General features: G+C 42.8%; 1 protein-coding gene across 1 annotated transcript in view; it reads right to left on the bottom strand.

The window, feature by feature from the left end:
* Positions 1-15213, bottom strand: part of PITRM1 (pitrilysin metallopeptidase 1) — a 73532-nt gene extending 58319 nt beyond the window's left edge. Inside the window, exons 1-8 of the mRNA XM_014059880.2 lie at positions 15085-15213; positions 13806-13923; positions 12391-12497; positions 10803-10954; positions 7937-8051; positions 7747-7843; positions 4924-5084; positions 2548-2674 (exon numbers count right to left, since the gene is read on the bottom strand). Coding sequence (XP_013915355.2) covers positions 2548-2674; positions 4924-5084; positions 7747-7843; positions 7937-8051; positions 10803-10954; positions 12391-12497; positions 13806-13923; positions 15085-15122 — 915 coding nt within the window. The 5' untranslated portion in view covers positions 15123-15213. The remainder of the gene's footprint in view (positions 1-2547; positions 2675-4923; positions 5085-7746; positions 7844-7936; positions 8052-10802; positions 10955-12390; positions 12498-13805; positions 13924-15084) is intronic.
* Between the last annotated feature and the right edge of the window lie 3280 nt (positions 15214-18493).

Below are 18493 nucleotides of genomic sequence, written 5' to 3' on the forward strand. Positions count from 1 at the left end.
AAATGTAGAAGCCCACTCTTTCCTCCACCACAGAGTATACATGGAGAGGTTCACTGGAATACGTAAAGCAAGGTTCATGTTGTAGTCTTTTTTCTTTTTCTACCACCCTCTTCCCAAAATGATGGTGGAAACACCTAACAGTTCTGAGATCTACAAATAGGTGATAAGGAGAATGGAATTGTTATATATGTATACCTGTAAAAGGCGGATATATATTAAAATTATTAATATGACAGATGTTTATTGGAATGGAATTATTGATGCCATCAATATTAAATAGATTTTGCTCAGGTGCTGAAATACACCATTGAAGCAAAGTGGAGAGAGTGGAAGAGAGAAAGAGAGAGGAAAGGAGGAAGAGAGGGGCTAGGAGAGAGGGAAGAGAAGGGAGGAAAAGAGTAGGAGAGAAAGAGAGGAAAGAGGAGAGAGAGAAGGAGAGGAAAGAGGAGGAGAGAGGAAGGGGAAATAGAGAAGAGAGGGGTGGTAGAGGGAAGAAAGGAGGTAGGGAGGAAAGAGGGAGAGGAGGGAAGATGGTGGTGGATAGGGCACAATATGATGTATGAAAGGAGAGCAAATGATACCATGTTTCCCCAAAAATACAACATGTCCTGATAATAAGGCCATGCCACATTTTTCTGGTGGGCAAAAATATAAGCCCTCGCCCGCAAATAAGCCCACTGGACAATCCCCCACCTCAGGCCAAGCAAAGTGCCGCTCACCAACCTAGTAGTATCCCGAAGGTGCCAAGCTGTGGGAACTGGGGGGAGGAGGCAAAAGTGATCACATTGTGTGGCGCTTTCAGGAAAACGCTAGGTTGGTGAGCAGCACTATGCCCAGCTAAAGAGGGGGATTGCTAGGCGGCTGCTCTCTTGCGAGTGGCCTCCCAAAGAGCCAGGCACAGCCTCATGGGCGAATGGCTGTGTTGCGCTGTCGCAGCAGTGCAATACAACAGCCATGAAGTGGACACGCTCATGAGCAGCCACCCAGTAAACTCCCTTTCCAGCCGGGCACAGCAGCATTCATTGACCTAGGGTTATCGCCAAGTTGTGTGAGCTCCTGTTCGCCGGTGCCCAGCTCCCGCAGCTTGGTGCATTCAAAATGCCAGTGAAAGGCGCTCTGCATGGCTGGAAAGGGGGATTGCGTGAGCGGCTGTTCCACTCTCGCTCCTCCCAGTCTCACGATGCCCTGGCTCAGCTCTCCCCACAGAGCCAGAGCACTTCTTCTGCCGCCATCCCAGCATGGCTTTTTCGGCAGCTTCCAAACCGAGTTGGAACAGCCCCAGCGTCACCCACATGAACATGTGTGCGGCGCGCACATGCGTTGTAGCTGCAAACGACGCTTCCACAAGCCTCTGCGATGCTCCAGCTGCTCGGCGGAGCGTCACACAGGTGCTGTACGCGCCATGCACGTGTGCAGATGCGTCAAAAGCTTTAAGTTAGTTGTAGTAGTTGTAGTTAGATTTATTTATAGGCCGCCCTTTTCCCTGAGGGGACTCAGGGCGGCTTACAATCAAAAAAGGAAGGGGAGTGTAGGACAATACAAAAAAGAAAATGTGCACAAAATAAATTAGACAGTAAAACTCAACATTCACTCATCATTCGGGAGGGGCAAAAATAAGATTATCCCCAGGCCTGACGGGCTAGCCAGTTCTTGAGGGCTGTGTGGAAGGCCTGGACGGTGGTGAGGGTACGAATCTCCACAGGGAGATTGTTCCATAGTGTCGGAGCCGCAACAGAGAAGGCTCTCCTCCGAGTAGTCGCCAGTCGGCAGTGACTGGCGGATGGAATACGGAGGAGGCCAACTCTATGCGATCTGATGGGACGCAGGGAGATAATTGGCAGAAGGCGGTCTCTCAAATAGCCAGATCCACTACCATGGAGCGCTTTATAGGTGGTGAGTAGGACCTTGAAGTGCACCCGGAGATCAACAGGTAGCCAGTGCAGCTCACGGAGGATCGGTGTTATGTGGGCGAACCGTGGTGCGCCCACGATCACTCGCGCGGCCGCATTCTGGACTAGCTGAAGTCTTCGGATGCTCTTCAAGGGCAGCCCCATGTAGAGCACATTACAGTATTCCAGCCTTTAAAACATGGTAAGAAGTTTGGGCAGGCGGGCCCTCCGGAGCACCATACCAGAATGGTACCCAATGCTCAGGGCAGGTTCTGGTGTGCCCGTACCGGGACATACCGCCTGCAACCCCACCACTGAATGGTATAATTGTGATTACTTGTATGAAAATAAAAATAAACTTTTTTTAAAAAAATAGGTGATAAGGAGATCACATTCCTCTATTAACTCCTTTGACTTGGCAGCATCTCCTCATGGTTTTAGGAAGCATCTTTTCCAACTCTTGCTATTTCACCTTTCTCAACTGAACATACAGATATGGAACTTAAGAATACTGCCTACACCCAAAGGATGAAATTATTGCCTTAAGACATTTGCATCTGGACAGGTTCTACTACTGATGAAGCCAGCTCTTCGCCAGGCAACAGATTTTGTAGAAATCCCTAGGGTATTCAAATACCACAAAGAAATCAAAACTCACAGGCTTGTCCCAGATTTGCTGGGATGGGACAGTAGTGTTCGGTTCAATTTTCTGGAATTTACACAGAGCTTCCTCATGGATTTGTTTCAAATGTTGTTCCAGTGGAAAGTCCCCGTAAGTGAAGAATCTACAGTGGAAGATAAAAGTATTTATTATTAGAGGCCCGGGGGGGGGGGGGGAGAACAGGGATGGGGACCCTAAATTTCCTATTTATATACATAGGAGAAAACAGTTATCACACAGGATAGGGCGTGTTCCAAGTTGATAGCTTATTCTATAAGGTAACTATTCCCCCGTATGTGCTAGTCATTCCTGACTGTAGAGGGCAGTGCTCATCTCCGTTTCAAAGCCGAAGAGCCGGAGCTGTCCGAAAACATTCTCTGTGGTAATGTGGCTGGCATGACTAAACACCGAAGGCACATGGAACGCTGTTATCTTCCCACCAAAGGTGGTTCCTATTTTTCTACTAGCATTTTTACGTGCTTTCAAACTACTAGGTTGGCAGAAGCTGGGACAAATAACGGGAGCTCACTAAGTTATGTGGCGCTATGGATTTGAACCACCAACTTTTCTGATCGAAAAGCTCAGCATCTTAGCCACTGAGCCACCGCGTCCCTTATAGCTTATTCTACACTATCATGTTAAATATTGCCCTAAAGCAGTGTTTTTCAACTTTGGCAACTTTAAGATATGTGGACTTCTGTTCCCAAGATTCCCATGCTAGCATGCTGGGGCAAGGAATTCTGGGATTAGAAGTTCACACATCTTAAAACAGTGCTCTACATGAACTACTGAAAACCTTGGCCTTCAGGTCTTGCTGAAGGGATGAGAGAGCTATGGTCCACCAATCAAAAATTTCCAGTTCTGCTATGACCTCTATTTAAGAGCAGCTTTTTTTTCCTTGCAGGTACATGTAAAAGGGACAGAGATGAGACATTCCTGAACATCCTTTGCATATACAAATCAATATGTTCATTATTTATTCATGTGGAAAAGAAATAAGCATATATTTCTCTCTCCCTTAATGACTCTGGATAGCTTGCAAAGAGACTATAAACATAATCACAACCTAGTTAAAAGAAGAAAACATGAAATAATAAAAAGCAGAAATGGACATATTAGAAGCAAGTCAAGATGCTCTGAGCTACTCTGAGACAGTAAGAAGACTCAATTCAGCTTTGGTGGCCCTTTGTCTCAGGGGAGAAAGCAGAATTAATTGCTAAATTTTTTAAAGAAAGCCATTTATTGTCTCTGTACTGGCATTTCTTCAAATAGTCCACTCATGTGATGCACATCCTTGCAATTAAACAGTTTCAATTAATCAGTTTCCCTAAACAAGAGTTTTATTAACTTCCAGGCCAGAATTTTTAAACAATCTTCATCTTTTCTTAATATCCTAGACCTAGATTGTTGGTTCCAAAGAGATTTATCGTATTTTTTGGAGTATAAGACACACATTCCCCCCCCCCCACACACACACACTAAAAGAGGGTGAAAATTTTGGTGCATCTTATACACTGAATGTAGCCCCACTCACTCACCGTCCTCTACCCTTTGGCCTCTGCCTCCCAGCAATTTACCTCCTTGCAGCAAATAGGGAAAATGGGACTTGCGGAGGCTGCAATAGTCTATAGCAATCCCTGCATCCTGAAACAGCTGATGATCGGGAGGTTCTCTTAAACTGAAAGTGAAACTTGCTGTTTGCTCCATGAGGCAAACTACTGGGAGGCAGAAGCAGATTTTTTTTTCTTGTGCTAACTGTTTGCTGCAAGAAGGTAAGTCAGTAACTATAAATGCCTATAGAATGTTCAAATTATTAGACTTATTTTTTAAAGACTGCTTTATTGTAGTTCTAGACAGCTTAACAAAATGAAGAAGCTTTTTTTAAAAAAAATAAATGCTTGATCTGAAGAGGCCCAGTGCTCTTGTATCTTCTTTTAAATAGCAGAGAATAACTATACTTTCAGAAAGCACATCAATTTTAACAGCATCTGTACTAGTCTGAAATGTAACACTATAAGCAGTGTATATTGTCTGTACTGTTTGCTGTTTGTTGCAAGGAGGCAAATTGCTGGGAGGCAGAAGCAGATTCCCTCCCCCCCCAGTTTTCCTCCCCAAAAGCTAGGTGTGTCTTATACTTTGGAGCGTCTTATACTACGAAAAATGTGGTAGCTATGATTAATAAGAGACTTCCTAGCTTAATTTAGAGGAAAAGGGATCTGGCAAACCAGCATATCCAAAATATTATTTGGATAACAGAATACAAAAATCAAAGCTACATTTGCTATCTTGAGTTCCGTCATTAGCTGAATGGCCAAGCAATTAATTATTATTAATCTTCCAATTTTCCCTTCCTTTCCTCTTTCTTTCTGATACCTTGCATTGCTGGGATGATAATGAGTAGCATGGAAGTGCTTCAGTTGTTCCCAGGAGAGATCAGGGATCTTCAATGGATCACCACCAGACACAACAGCATATGTGTGATCAGGAAGAATCTTGTTTTGAAGGTGCTGAGAGAATACTCTCTCATTATCTGCCTTAAAATAAATATTTTATTGAACAAGAATAAATGAACAGATCATCTATGGTCAAACTCTATCTTATATCAGAACATCTCTGAGGATTGGTGCCTGATTATCTGTAGGGCTGCAAAGGACACAGGTGGTCCTTGACTTACAACAATGTACTTAGTGACCATTTGAAATTACGATGGCACTGAAAAAAGTTACATGGCCCTTTTTCATGCTTATGACCACTGAACATTATCAAAATTCAGCCACTTGGAAACGGTGCTACTAACTTAACAACTGCAAAGATTCACTTAACAATTGTGACAAGAAAGGTTGTAAGATGGGACAAAACTCACTTAGCTGCTATCTTGCATAGCAACGGAAATGTTGGGTGTAAATCAAGGACTACCGGTATTATGCAAGATTTTATTCTACTGCAATGTACTAACATCCACCAGCACTGGCAAACTGTGTTATTGAGAGATCTACCATTTCCCCAATTCTGACCTAGAAGTTAGGTAGCATTTGTAGAATTGATGTCTTTGCCTTTGTTAACATGACAACTGCAATACAATTATTATGGGATAGGAATTTTAAGGTGGAAAGGTAAAGGCCAATTCACACAATGGTTTGACTAAGCCAAATCAGTTTTGGAAAAGTCAATTATGGGTTGGTATAATGCCAACAATAGCTTTTATTCTCACACACACACCAGAACCAGAATGTCGTTCTTTGAAATGCGCTTGAAAACCTCTGTTTTCTGAGGATTAGTTCAGAAATATTAAATCATAGAAAAGCATGCCCATTTCTGCTTTAGCGTTATGTGTGAATGCACCAGTCTGAAATTGTGGTTTCCATTTGGCTTACAAATTGCAACTGTGGCATAATATGTGGCAAAGCATTATTTGTCTGTAGATCCTTGATATAGCCCAAGCTCCTTATTTGAAAGCAAGAGAAGCTAAACTAGGAAAGTCAACTACCACCGAATGGCCAAGTAAATTATGCTTGCCATCCAAAATATTGGAGCCGAGTTCACAAATGCCACAATTCTAATCATGACCTGTAGATGAAGTGACAGCAGCCTGATTCACATACAACATTTGGTACTAATAGATGAATTTGTGCAGAGTGCTAAGTCACAATAACATTCCGTAGTTACACTGGCACCGGAAAAAGTTGCTTATGACAAGTTTTCATAATTGCAATCATTGCATTGCAACATCCCCATTTGTCACATGACCAGAATTTGTGGACAGCTGGCAACTGGCTCATCTTTGTGATAGTTGCAATGCCCTGGGTCATGTGATTACCTTTTGCATCCATCTGACAAGCAAAGTCAATGGGGAAACCAGATTCACTTATTAATTTAACAACCGCAGTGATTCGCTCAACCACTGTGGCAAAAAAGGTCCTAAAATGGCACAAAATTCACTTGACCACCTCACTTGGTCACTGCGCCACCTGGCAAGAGCCGAGGTGGCGCAGTGGTTAGAATGCAGTACTGCAGGCCACTTCAGCTGACTGCTAGTCTGCAGTTCGGCAGTTCAAATCTCACCGGCTCAGGGTTGACTCAGCCTTCCATCCTTCCGAGGTGGGTAAAATGAGGACCCGGATTGTTGTTGGGGGCAATATGCTGACTCTGTAAACCGCTTAGAGAGGGCTGAAAGCCCTATGAAGCGGTATATAAGTCTAACTGCTATTGCTACTTAGCAACATAAATTTTGGGCTCAGTCGAAATCATTAAGTTGATGACTACCTGTATTTGATTTGGACTCAGAATCATGTATAAACCTGTTGGACAAACCATAGTTAAAACAAGCCATGGTTTGGTACTAAGTCTGAACCCCCACAAACAAAGGGCGAGTCTTAAGAACCACATTGCTGGATGAAAACGAATTCACCCAACCAAGCCATTTATAAAATAAATGTTAACCAGTGCAAGATTTTTTGAATCCTGCAACCTTTACCATCTCAGTGAGTTGTAAGTCTCATAATAATTCTGTTGTAGCCCGCCAGCGGCCAGCAGAGCTGGAGCAGATTGGGAGAGTGAGAAGGTTGGGGAAGAACATGGGCCGGTCCTGGAGTCTGGGGAAGGCTCTGATGAGGGCTCTGTGTCGGAGGCAGAAATAGGACCAGAGCTGCCTGACATTTATCAGCTACCTTCGGAGTCAGACATCGATGGGGCAGAAGAACAGCTGGAGCCTGTGTGCACATGCACATAGTTGCCAGACAAAGGGAACAGCTAAGGAACAAGGGTCGACCTGGGAGTAAGGCCACAGGTGGATGGTGAATGGCCCCTCCCATAGGGAATAAAAAGGGAGCGGAAGGGAGTGGAGTTTGCAGGAGACAATTAGTTTATTCCTGCATTCTTGGCAAGTATTGCGGCGCCTGAAAGATATCGGCCTGGCCACTCTCCATGCCTGATAAAGGTTGGTAATTGTGAACCATCTTGAAAGACTGTGGGCCAGGACTTTACTGGAGAGGAATTCTGTAATTTAGGGCTTTATTGGGAGGAGCTCAGCTTCTGGCTGCTGGGGAAGCCTAGGTCAATACAAATTCCTCAAAAATATTGTCTTATCAACCCCTCACCTGAACTTAGTTTGTCACCTCTCAAACACCATTCAAACACACAGCAGTTCCCCAGGAATTCTTAACTAAGCCAAAACAATAACAATAAAACAGGGCTTACAAAAGCTCCCTTCATTTCATTGAACACGACTCCTTTGAAGGTTAATGGTGACTGAGGATCGGATGGACTCTCGTGTTCCAACCTCCATCCTTCCTGCCTAAAGAAATTTGAAATACATAAAATGTGAATTAAGAATTCTTCTGGATGATACATCACGGTTCTGTCCGTCAACTGGATTACAAAATCTTACCAGAAATCCAGAAGCCTCAAAGAAGGGAAAAACACAGCATCAAGGTAGACGGAGAGGAGATTCTGGAAGTCCTTGGGATTTTGGGTAGAAAATGGGTAGAGCGTGTAATCACTAGCTGCAAAAGATGACAAAAGTTAAAAATGAAACGGTTCAAAATTAAATCCATGAGTTTTACAGTTCATTTAGGGTGATGAATGCTTTGCAATCTTCATTTCATTTTCAAACCGAGGCGTCTATCGTGTTATTTTTTTATTGAAGAAATTTTTAACTAGATAAAGATGCTACAAATATTAGAAAAGAAAGTAGAAAAATAAAGAAAAAGATTGTAAAGCAGTGGCTCCTGATATTTTTGACAGCAATTATAAATATGTTTATATTTTACTCTCTCCCTCTACAGTTACATCATAATTTTCTTTAAGCTACTTTTCTAACACTCAAACCCATAAATCACAAGCTCATATTTCTCTTTTTTCAGCAAAAAATCCATAAGAATTTTCAAGGTTTTTTTGGTTCTTAGTCACTGATAAATGTAGTTATTGATCTTACTTTAATCAAACAAGTTAATTTTGCCATGACTCCTAGATCATCATCTTCACCACCTATCCTCCACGTTTTTTCCTTAATTAATAAATTAATATGCTGCGCATTTCATTACCCAAGTGGACTCTGGGTGGCTTGCACGATAAAAATACAAATATAAAAATTAAATATACAAGATATTTATATTTATGAATAAATAACAATTAATATTATAAGATTAAATATATGTTGATAACAACTTTGTGCATATAATTGTCTTTCAACGATAATCATGTATAAAAAAATCTTCTATGTCTCTTTTCTAATTCACTGTTCATTAATTCCAATGTTATTTGTGTTATTTCTAATGTTTTGATCACATACACCATTTCTTAGGGACCCAATTATATGGAAAGTTTAAGAAAACTTCAAGTACAGGTAGTCCTTGGTTTACAACAGTGCATTTAGTTGCCAAAGTTACAACAGCAGAGAAAAAAAGTGACTTATGACAATATTTCACACTTACGACCGTTGTTGCAGCATTCCCATGGTCATGTGATCAAAATTTGAATGCTTGGCAACCAGTTCACATTTATGAGAGTTACATTGTCTCTGAATCATGTGGTCACCTTTTGCGACCTTCTGACATGCAAAGTCATTGACTTTTGAGCATAGTACACAAAATTGTCTGCTACTACATCCAACCTGTCAATGACTACTTCAGCTTCAACCACAAAAATACACGGGCAAACAATCGATACAAACTCAAGGCAAACTGCTCCAAACTCGATTGAAGAAAATACGACTTCAGCAACAGAATGGTCAATGCCTGGAATGCTCTGCCTGACTATTGTTATATCCTCAAACTTCTACACCTTCAACCTCAAACTGTCTACCGTGGACCTCACCCCATTCCTAAGTGGTCCGTAAAGGGGTCATGGATAAGCGCACCAGGATGCCTACCGTCCCTGTCCTACTGTCCACATTTATCTGTATTTACTTCCTTTATTTGTGTTTTATGTTCGTACCTATACTTGTTATCTTATACGTTTGACAAATGAACAAAACAAGCAAACAAATAAATAAATTAGGAAGCCATTTAACAACCCAGTTATTAATTTAACAATTGCAGTGATTCATTTAACAACTGTGGCAACAAAAGTGGTAAAATGGGGCAAAACTCAATTTCTCACTTAGCAACTTAAGTTTTGGGCTCAATTATGGTCACAAGTCGAGGACTACATGTACAAAATGCCAGAAAAAGAAGACATAAAAACTGCAGGAAGGGGATAGTATGATATTCCAGCATTCCTCAGCTGTACCCATGATGCTTTGGGCTACCGGGGATCAAATTCAACCTTGATGGTAGGACAAAGGATATAAAACTGAGATCCCAGCTGACTATGTTATAAAATGCCATTAGAAAATTAGGAAAGGGGATAGAAAAATGATACGCTACAAGAAAGAAAGACTGTGCATAACCTACTGGCACAAAAAATGTAAACACTTCATTTCCTCCTAAAACGTTTTTCCACTCAAGGATTGCTGGTCAAGAATTGGTTATGCCGTGTCTAATAAAGGGAAAGACTAAGGGTGACATGATAGCAGTCTTCCAATATTTGAGGGGCTGACACAGAGAAGAGGGGATTGAGCTATTCTCCGAAGCACCTGAAAACAGGACTAGAAGCAATGGATGGAAACTAATCAAGGAAACAACCTGGAGCTAAGGAGAAATTTCCTTACATAAGAACATCTAATCAGTGGAACAGCTTGCCTCCAGAAGTTATGGGTGCTCCAACACTGGATGTTTTTAAGAAGATGTTGGATATCCATTTGTCTGAAGTGGTGTACGGTTTCCTGCCTAAGCAGGGGGTTGGACTAGAAGACCTCTAAAATCCCTTCCAACTCTTGTTGTTCTTCTGCTCTGCTTTATTCTATTCTAATTGTGGGCTCAGTTGCAATCATTGTTTTGATTCAGGTGGTGACATTTTTGCCTAGAACTGAATGGCTGAACTGGCTGTCAAAAGTTCAAATTTATCGGGAGGTTGTCAAGAAGAGATTAGACAGCTATTTGTTTGAAATGGTATAGGGTCTTCTGCTCAAGCTGGGAGCTAGATTAGAAGAACTCTAAGTCCCTTCCAATGCAACTGTTATTCTGCAAGTTGACATCAGCACTGTTTACCCTCCTTCTCTCCACCATACTCTACACAATGCTGATATTTCCAATCGTCAAGACTCAGAATTCACCTCGGAAAGAAAGCAATTGACGCTGCAGATTTTGTTGCACAAATAAGCCAACGCATACACACCAGGAAATTCACAAGGCTGTTGGTTTCCATTTCCTCACCTGTAAATGCATTCATGAAGGTAGAGAGCGACCGATTCAGCATTTTAAAGAAGGGATCCCTGACAGGATACCTCTCTGACCCACACAATACAGTATGTTCAAGGATGTGGGGCACTCCCGTACTGTCCATGGGAGTGGTCCGGAACTGTACACTATAAAACAGACAGGGAAACATTTGTGTTTTAATGTTTCTTTTCAGATAGACACCATTTTTTCCCCCAAAGAAGCTAACAAGAACATAGCAAAACACTAACAAAACACAATAGTATAATACTCCTACAATGCCTTCTCCTGCCCAGGTATCAATTTTTTAGCTTTGCCCAACTTTTCTTTTTACCATTTTCATGTTTTCCTTCTCGTGTTTAGTGTTCTACGCCACTCAGAGTCACTCCATTGTGAGATGAGCAGCATATAAATTTAATAAAATAAGCAAACAGCATAATACAAGTAGTCCTTGCCTTACAGCAGTTCATTTAGTGAACGATCGAAGTTACAACGGCACCAATTATGAACATTTTTCACACTTATGACCATTGCAGCATCTCCATGGTAACATGGTTTACATTTGGATACTTAACAACTGGTTCATATTTATGATGGTGGCAGTGTCCCACACGTCCCTGTGTCCATCTTTTGGGACCTTCCGAACAAGCCAGATTCACTTAATAACCATGTCACTGATTTAACAACTGCACTAATTTTTTAACAAAATAATCTGATAGCTGATAACCAGGCGTTGTCCGGGTATTTATTTATAGGGGGGAAATGTCCGGACCAAACATAATTTCTAATGTTGGATTTTCCCCCTTACCAGGAGTTCCCTTGTGGAGTACTGTGAAGCTGTTACCGTGGCAATTCCACTGCACTGTACAGTAGAAGCCATTTTACAGACGTAGCCATTTTAAGACACAACAGGTTGCATCTTAACAGAACACATACCCTGAGGGATGTTAGGGGTGTCTTGCCCCACAATATCTTTTTCCAGAGAGTAAGTTATTTGAGTACCAAATTTGGTTGAAATTGCTCAAAGCATTCCAGAGTTATGCTGGAACACATACATACACACAGTCATTTTTATATATATAGAAGGAAGAGGAAGAAGAAGAAGAGGAGGAGGAGGAGGAGGAGGAGGAGGAAGAGGAGGAGGGTAAGAGAAGGGGGAAGAGGAGGAGGAGGCGGCGGCAGCAGCAGCAAAAGTCGTAAAATGGGGGAAAACTCACTTAACAAATTTCTCCCTTAGCAACATCAATTCAATTGTAATCGTAAATCAAGGGCTACTTATACATGCTGTCAGAGGCAGAAGGAAAAGTTCACCTATCTCTCTCAATCGACACTCTGGAGAAGCAACGTGCCCAGGACTATTAAAGTTAGCTTCCCAACTGAATGGAAGTCTGAACTCATGATTTCTGATAGAAAACAACTCTCAGGCCCCAGTGACTTCAAAGCTTTGGTACTGTAACTTAATACTTCTGAACCAAAGGCGAATAACAAAAATACCAGACATTTTAAGGGCTGATAGGATGCATGGCTTCAAATGCTTTGAAGACCAGAGGATCCACAAAAAATTCCATTATTCAGCATTCTTGACCTGAACAAATTGTTGGAATCTTCTCGCGCCACATGCAAATACTGAGCTCCAGTCTTGTCATGGTTGAGTTTAACAGCCGTCAAGGAAAATTCAGGAACTACCGTCACCTGAATTAAAATAAAATAAAATACAGGCATCTCTATAAATTAATACAAATTAAGCTAACTGCACTTCTGCAAATTCAAGCTCGCAAACCATGCCCAACTACGTTGTCCAGAAGGCTCAGCTAGAAGGAGTCATGCTTGCCCGACCACCTCCAAATCAGCCATGTACCCCAAATTGGAACGTATGTAGCACGTCAGAACGGTGGTTCTCCCAACCATTTTTCACAAGCTTCCTAAGCTTTCTCAGGAATATTCCACCTTACTATTCTACACTAGCTGGATATCCATGCTTTGTGACAAAACTATGTGATGGGGCAATGCAGGAGAAATCCAGTTCACTCCAGTTTAATCCATTGGCTTAGTGGTGGTCGGTAATTGAAAGACATAAGGGAATATTGCTCCCGCCATCTTGAGCCCGGAAACAGTTCCATAGGAGGAAGGTGTAGATATTTTGGTGAGGTACTGATGTTTAGTACTATAAGGAGCCCTAGATCGCTGGGGAGTGGAAAATCTGCCAGTTTGAATTGAGATAACAGAATGTGAGGCAACTGGCAGTTGGAACAGAGTTCTTTTCAGGTGGGGAGGGGGAGTAGAACGTTTTAGCATCAGAGCGTGTTAATTACTATATAAGAAATACTAATGATCCGATGGTCATTTCAAAAAATCCTTTCTTAGTGAGCACCTAGAAGCCAAGAGGAGCATATGTGCCAAATTTCAAGTTTGTAGGATTTACGGTTCTGAAGATTTCACTAGGTAAAGCAGTTGCTGAGAAAAAACACAATTGTGCATATCATCTTGTCACTTTATAGACCTGCAAAGGTAGTCAATAGGAGGATTGGTCTCAGAGTTCATTCATAAGTGGGAACATCTCTCAAGTGGGCCGTTGTTAAACAATGACTGCCTGTATTTGTTAGTTTCCTAGATTTGAGTCAGAGTTCAAGGCAGTTTATATGGAAATTCTCTTAAATTATATTTCTGCAAAAATATGAGAAGCTGGTGGATTTTCATGCAGTTAGTCCTTGTCCTTGGCTCCTAGCTCACCCCATTAATCTTCCATTTTTTTTGCACCATAATGCAAATCCAGAGATGTGCAAGGCCTCCTTTTCAATGTGCAGTTTGTGTCGCAACCCCCATCCAACAGACTTTAGCCAACTTTAATTGGGTATATTCTAAATGAAGACACCTTACAGGAAGGCTGAAACCATTAACTTCTGAACTAGCCAGCTTCCACTGAAATACGCTCTGAAAAGCCTAAATTAGCCATAATCCTGAATTCAAGCTGAAAGGTGACTTGGAAACAAAACCTTTTACCTGGTTTACAGTGAATCCATAGATTTTATCCCCACTTTTGAATTTCACTGCCCTTTCATTTGCAGAACTGCTCGTCCATCGCCACAGTCTTGGCCCAAACAATCCGGAACTATGTAAGCTTTAAAAAACAAAACAAAAAGGAATGACCAGAGACCAGTTTTTAAGGACAGTATTTCTCAACCCTGACAATTTCAAGACATATAGATCTCAATTCCCAGAATTCCCTGGCTGGAGAATTCTGGGAATTGAAGTCTTTATGAGTCTTAAAGTCGCCATGTTTGGGAAATACTATTTTGGAAGTGAAGTTGTACGAGATATACTGTAAATAAGGGCAGTATCTTGCTTTGTAAAGAGAAGAGAGTTGGAGTTGGACCATAGCAGGATCTATTTTCAAAAAGCTGTTTGGCCCCTTGATTATAATAATCCTGGGGGTGGCTGCAAGGTAAACATTGGAATGTTAAAGCCAATTCAAAACAAATCAAAGAAAATGAAAGCAAGTCATTTTCATCCTTCCCCAAGAAAGAAAAGAAGGGAAACACTGACTTGCTCTAATCCATAAGAGCATTCTTCTAGTTTTGTATATTTCCATGTCCCTCCTGAACTTTTTTATTGTTACAAATCATTATTTTAAGAGGACACCAGTAGCCCCTCAAAAAAAAAACAAAAAAAAACAACAACCAAAAACAAGGAAAACTGCAGCCAAAGTCCGATCCAGGTTTCTTAAGAGATAAATGAGGCATGCAAGGCGGCTATTATTTGACTTGGTGCGGGGATAAATATTTGACCTGCTATCCCACCCTGCTAGTTCGTCTGAATGGCCAATGCTTCAAGGCCTAAAAACAATGTTAGCCGAAAGATACAAAGTAGCGCCTATAAACTTGGTTCTCCAACTTAAGTTCCCTTTAGTTTCTTTCTACGATTCGGGCTCTTTAAACACATACCCACGGGAACAATTCATTGGAGAGGCTCTTGTCCATACCCACCGGGGCTAAGCAGCATGTGCGCATCGTAGAGTTGATCTGGCAGGCACAAGAAAGCACTTTGCACATGCTCAGAGCCCTCTTTTCCTTCCCGCACCCTCCTTAACAGCGAAGCACCAGCCTTTTCAGGACCGATCGGGCGTTTCCAAACCGAGGGTATTTCCAACTGGGTAGCAGCAAAACGGGTGCGAAGGAAAGAAGGAAGAAGAGCCCCTGAGCATGGGCAAAGTGATTTCCCACGGAGAAGCCAGGCTTCGCCCTCCCGCCCAGCAGCCCCCTCCTCCTACTCCTGTCCTCACCGGGGGAGGCCCCTCCGAGCCAGCCACAAGGACCACATGGCGACCTTCCTGGCGGAAAGCAAAGCCACGCTGTTTCTGCGGCGCTTCTACTGCTGATGTTGCTGCTTGCTTCTCTTGCCCTGGACAGAACCACCCTCCTCCTCCGGAGTGCGCATGCGCGGGCCTCTTCTCGCTTACTCCAGCGCGGTTGCGGAAAGTTCCGCGCTCGCGCGGCTCCGCCCCTTTCCGTCTTTCCCGCCTCCCCCCCCCCTCAAAAATCGAGCCTTTGCAAACCGGTGTTTGAAACAGCGCCGGTGGCATCGTCCGTCCTTGCCTTCCGCGGGCTAAGTATCAAGTTGGGAGCAAATGTTTTTGCAGCGTGCAAGCTCGCATCCTTAAGCTTTGCTTGCAAAAAGACAAGGGCGCATAAAGGGAGTAGCTCACGTTTGCATTTTCAGGAGCAGTTCTGGCTTTCGCCTTAATGTCTGAGAGACGTTCTCATCCCAGGTCACGGCTGCCCCAAAGGTGTTCCCCCAGAAGGCAGTTCGACTTTCTTGTTTTTCCTTTTGAAGACCTTTCGCTTCTCACCCAAGAAGCTTCTTCAGCTCTGACTGGCTGGTGGGGAATGGAAGGATTTATATTCCTTGTCATTTGCATCCTTTTAGAGCAGTGGTGGGTTCCCATTCCCGTTGCAACCAGTACGGTGCACGGGGCCTGGCAGCCACCACATGAAGACAAGCAGCATGCACATACGCACTCCTGTGATGCTCCGCGACGCCTCTGCGTTGCTCCAGCTGCTTGTTAGAGCATCACGTAGGCACCGTACGCTCCATGAAGGAAGCACTGAAGAGATGAAATACAGGGCGGGTGGGCCCTCTGGAGCACCATACCAGAACAGTACTCGGTGCTCCCAGCAGGCACCGGTACGCCCATACCGGGACATACCGCCTGCAACCAACCACTGTTTTAGAGGGTCATTGATCAGAAACGTGGTAGCTCAGCGTCTTAGATACTGAGCCACCACATCCCTGATCAACAACCCTTGTCCATCAGAAAGGTTCCGGGGTTTAAATCCCTAGTGCTGTATAATGTGGTGAGTTCCTGTAGCTTCTGCCAACCTAGCAGTTCGAAAGCATGTAAAAAAAATGCAGGTAGAAAAATAGGAACCACCTTTGGTGGAGAGGTAACAGCATTCCGTGCACCTTTGGTGTTTAGTCATGCCGGCCACATGACCACGGAGACGTCTTCAGACAGCGCTGGCTCTTCGAAACGGAGAGGAGCACTGCCCCCTAGAGTCAGGAATGACTAGCACATACATGCGAGGGGAACCTTTATCTTTAGAGGGTCATTGAAGCATTTGGATGTGTATCCTTAGGGTCACTTGAGTGGTGTTCCTGGTTTCTGTACTGATTTTTTTTCTCTCTCTTCTGGAAATCCATTCCTACTTCCGCACCATTCAAAGGGTGTTCGTCCCAAATTGTATAGCTAAAATTCTGTAGAGATTTCCAGTCATTTTGAGAATTCCACACCCTGAGGACAGAGATAAACCACCAGGTGCTTCAGCGACCCTCTAAAAGGATGCAAATGACCAGCTGTCTGCAAGGAATATAAATCTTTCCTCACTTAACCCTATCAGAGGTGAAGAAACTTCTTGAATGAGAAGCAAAATGTCTTCAGAAGAAAAAACAAGAAATCCAGTTACCTCCTGAAAAAGTACCTTTGGGACTTTCATCTTAATACAAGTAATCCTTGAATTACGACCACAGTCAAGCCCAAAATTTCTGCTCCTCAGCGAGACATTTGTTGTGAATATTTTTACAGCCTTTCTTGCCACAGTTGTTAAGTGAATCACTGCAGTTGTTAAATAAGTAATATGTTAAGTGAATCACTGCAGTTGTTATTGTGAATCTGGCTTTCCCATTGACTCGGTTTGTTAGAAGGTCACAAAAGGGGATTGTGTGATCCCAGGACACTGCAGGCATCATAAATATGGACCAGTTGACAACCATCCAAATTTTGATCTCGTGACTGGGAATGTTGCAACGGCTGTAAGTGTAAAAATCAGTCCAGTCATTTTTTTCAGTTGCATCGTAACTTAGAATGCTCACTAAATGAACTGTTATAAAACAAGGATTATCTGTACTTATTTTTTGTTGTTGTTCTGAAGTTTTGAAAGCAACAAGGTGTTTCAAACTGAAGGATGGTAATGTGGCCACTTCAACCAAACACATTGCTTGTTCTGTGTGCATATAGAAGTCTTTATTGGCCAAGGAATTTGTCTTTGGTGCATATGCTCTCAGTGTACATAAGGTGAATAACAATACATTCATCAAGAATAAAAAAAAATACAACACTTAGTGATAGTCAAGATTACTAATAAGCTATCAAATTGTACTGCGAAACAAAAACAATATAAATTGAAAGATACAAGCAAGATGATTATAGTCATAAGTGGGGAGAGATAGATACTAGGAAGGAAGAGTAGAATAATAGTAATAATCTAAGTAAATTGTATGACAGTGTTGTGGGAATTAGTTGTTGAACAGAGTGATGGCATTTGGGGAAAAACTGTCCTTGTGTCTAGTTGTTCTGGTGTGTAGTGCCCTATAGTGTCGTTTTGAGAGTAGAAATTGAAACAATGTATGTCTAGGATGTGTTTGTAGATATTTTCACAGCCCTCCGACTCCTACAGTATACAGGTCCTCAATGAAAGGCAGGTTGGTAATAATTGTTTTTTCTGCAGTTCTAATTATATGTTGAAGTTTGTGTCTGTCTTGTTTGGTTGCACAGCCAAACCAGGGGTGGGTTTCAGGCAGTTCGCGGCGGTCCCCGCGAACCGGTTGGTCGGTGAACCTGGAAGTAAATAACTTCTGGGAACGCCGAAGGATCCACCCGCCCGCCCGCGTTTCTTACCCGGTTTTGACGAGTTCTGCGCTTCCACACATGCGCAGAACGCATATAGCACCTGCGCGATCCTCCAGGAGCAGCTGGAGCATCGCACAGGGGCTAGTACGCATGCGTGCACTGCGCGCATGCACGAGGAGGACGCCGCCGGCCCCGTTCCAACCAAACCGGTTGGAACGGGGCGAGAAACCCACCCCTGAGCCAAACCAAACAATTGTGGAGGTGCAGATGACAGACTCAATAATTCCTCTGTAGAACTGTATCAGCAGCTCTTTCGGCAGGTTGAGCTTCCTGAGTTGGTGCAGAAAGAACGTTCTTTGTTTTGCTTTTTTGATGACATTTTTGATGTTAGGAGTCCATTTTAAGTCTTGAGACATGATAGAACCTAGAGACTTGAAGGCCTCCACTGCTGATATTATGTTGTCTAGTATTGCATGAGGTGGTAGTATGGGAGGTTTTCTTCTAAAATCCACCACCATTTCTACTGTTTTGATATGCCTATTTTGGAGTTAGTAGAAGTATAGAA

Source organism: Thamnophis sirtalis, unplaced genomic scaffold (assembly GCF_051295495.1).
Source record: "Thamnophis sirtalis isolate CommonGarterSnake01/CBP01778 unplaced genomic scaffold, rThaSir2_p1.2 scaffold_4, whole genome shotgun sequence".
Taxonomy (NCBI): Eukaryota; Metazoa; Chordata; class Lepidosauria; order Squamata; family Natricidae; genus Thamnophis; species Thamnophis sirtalis.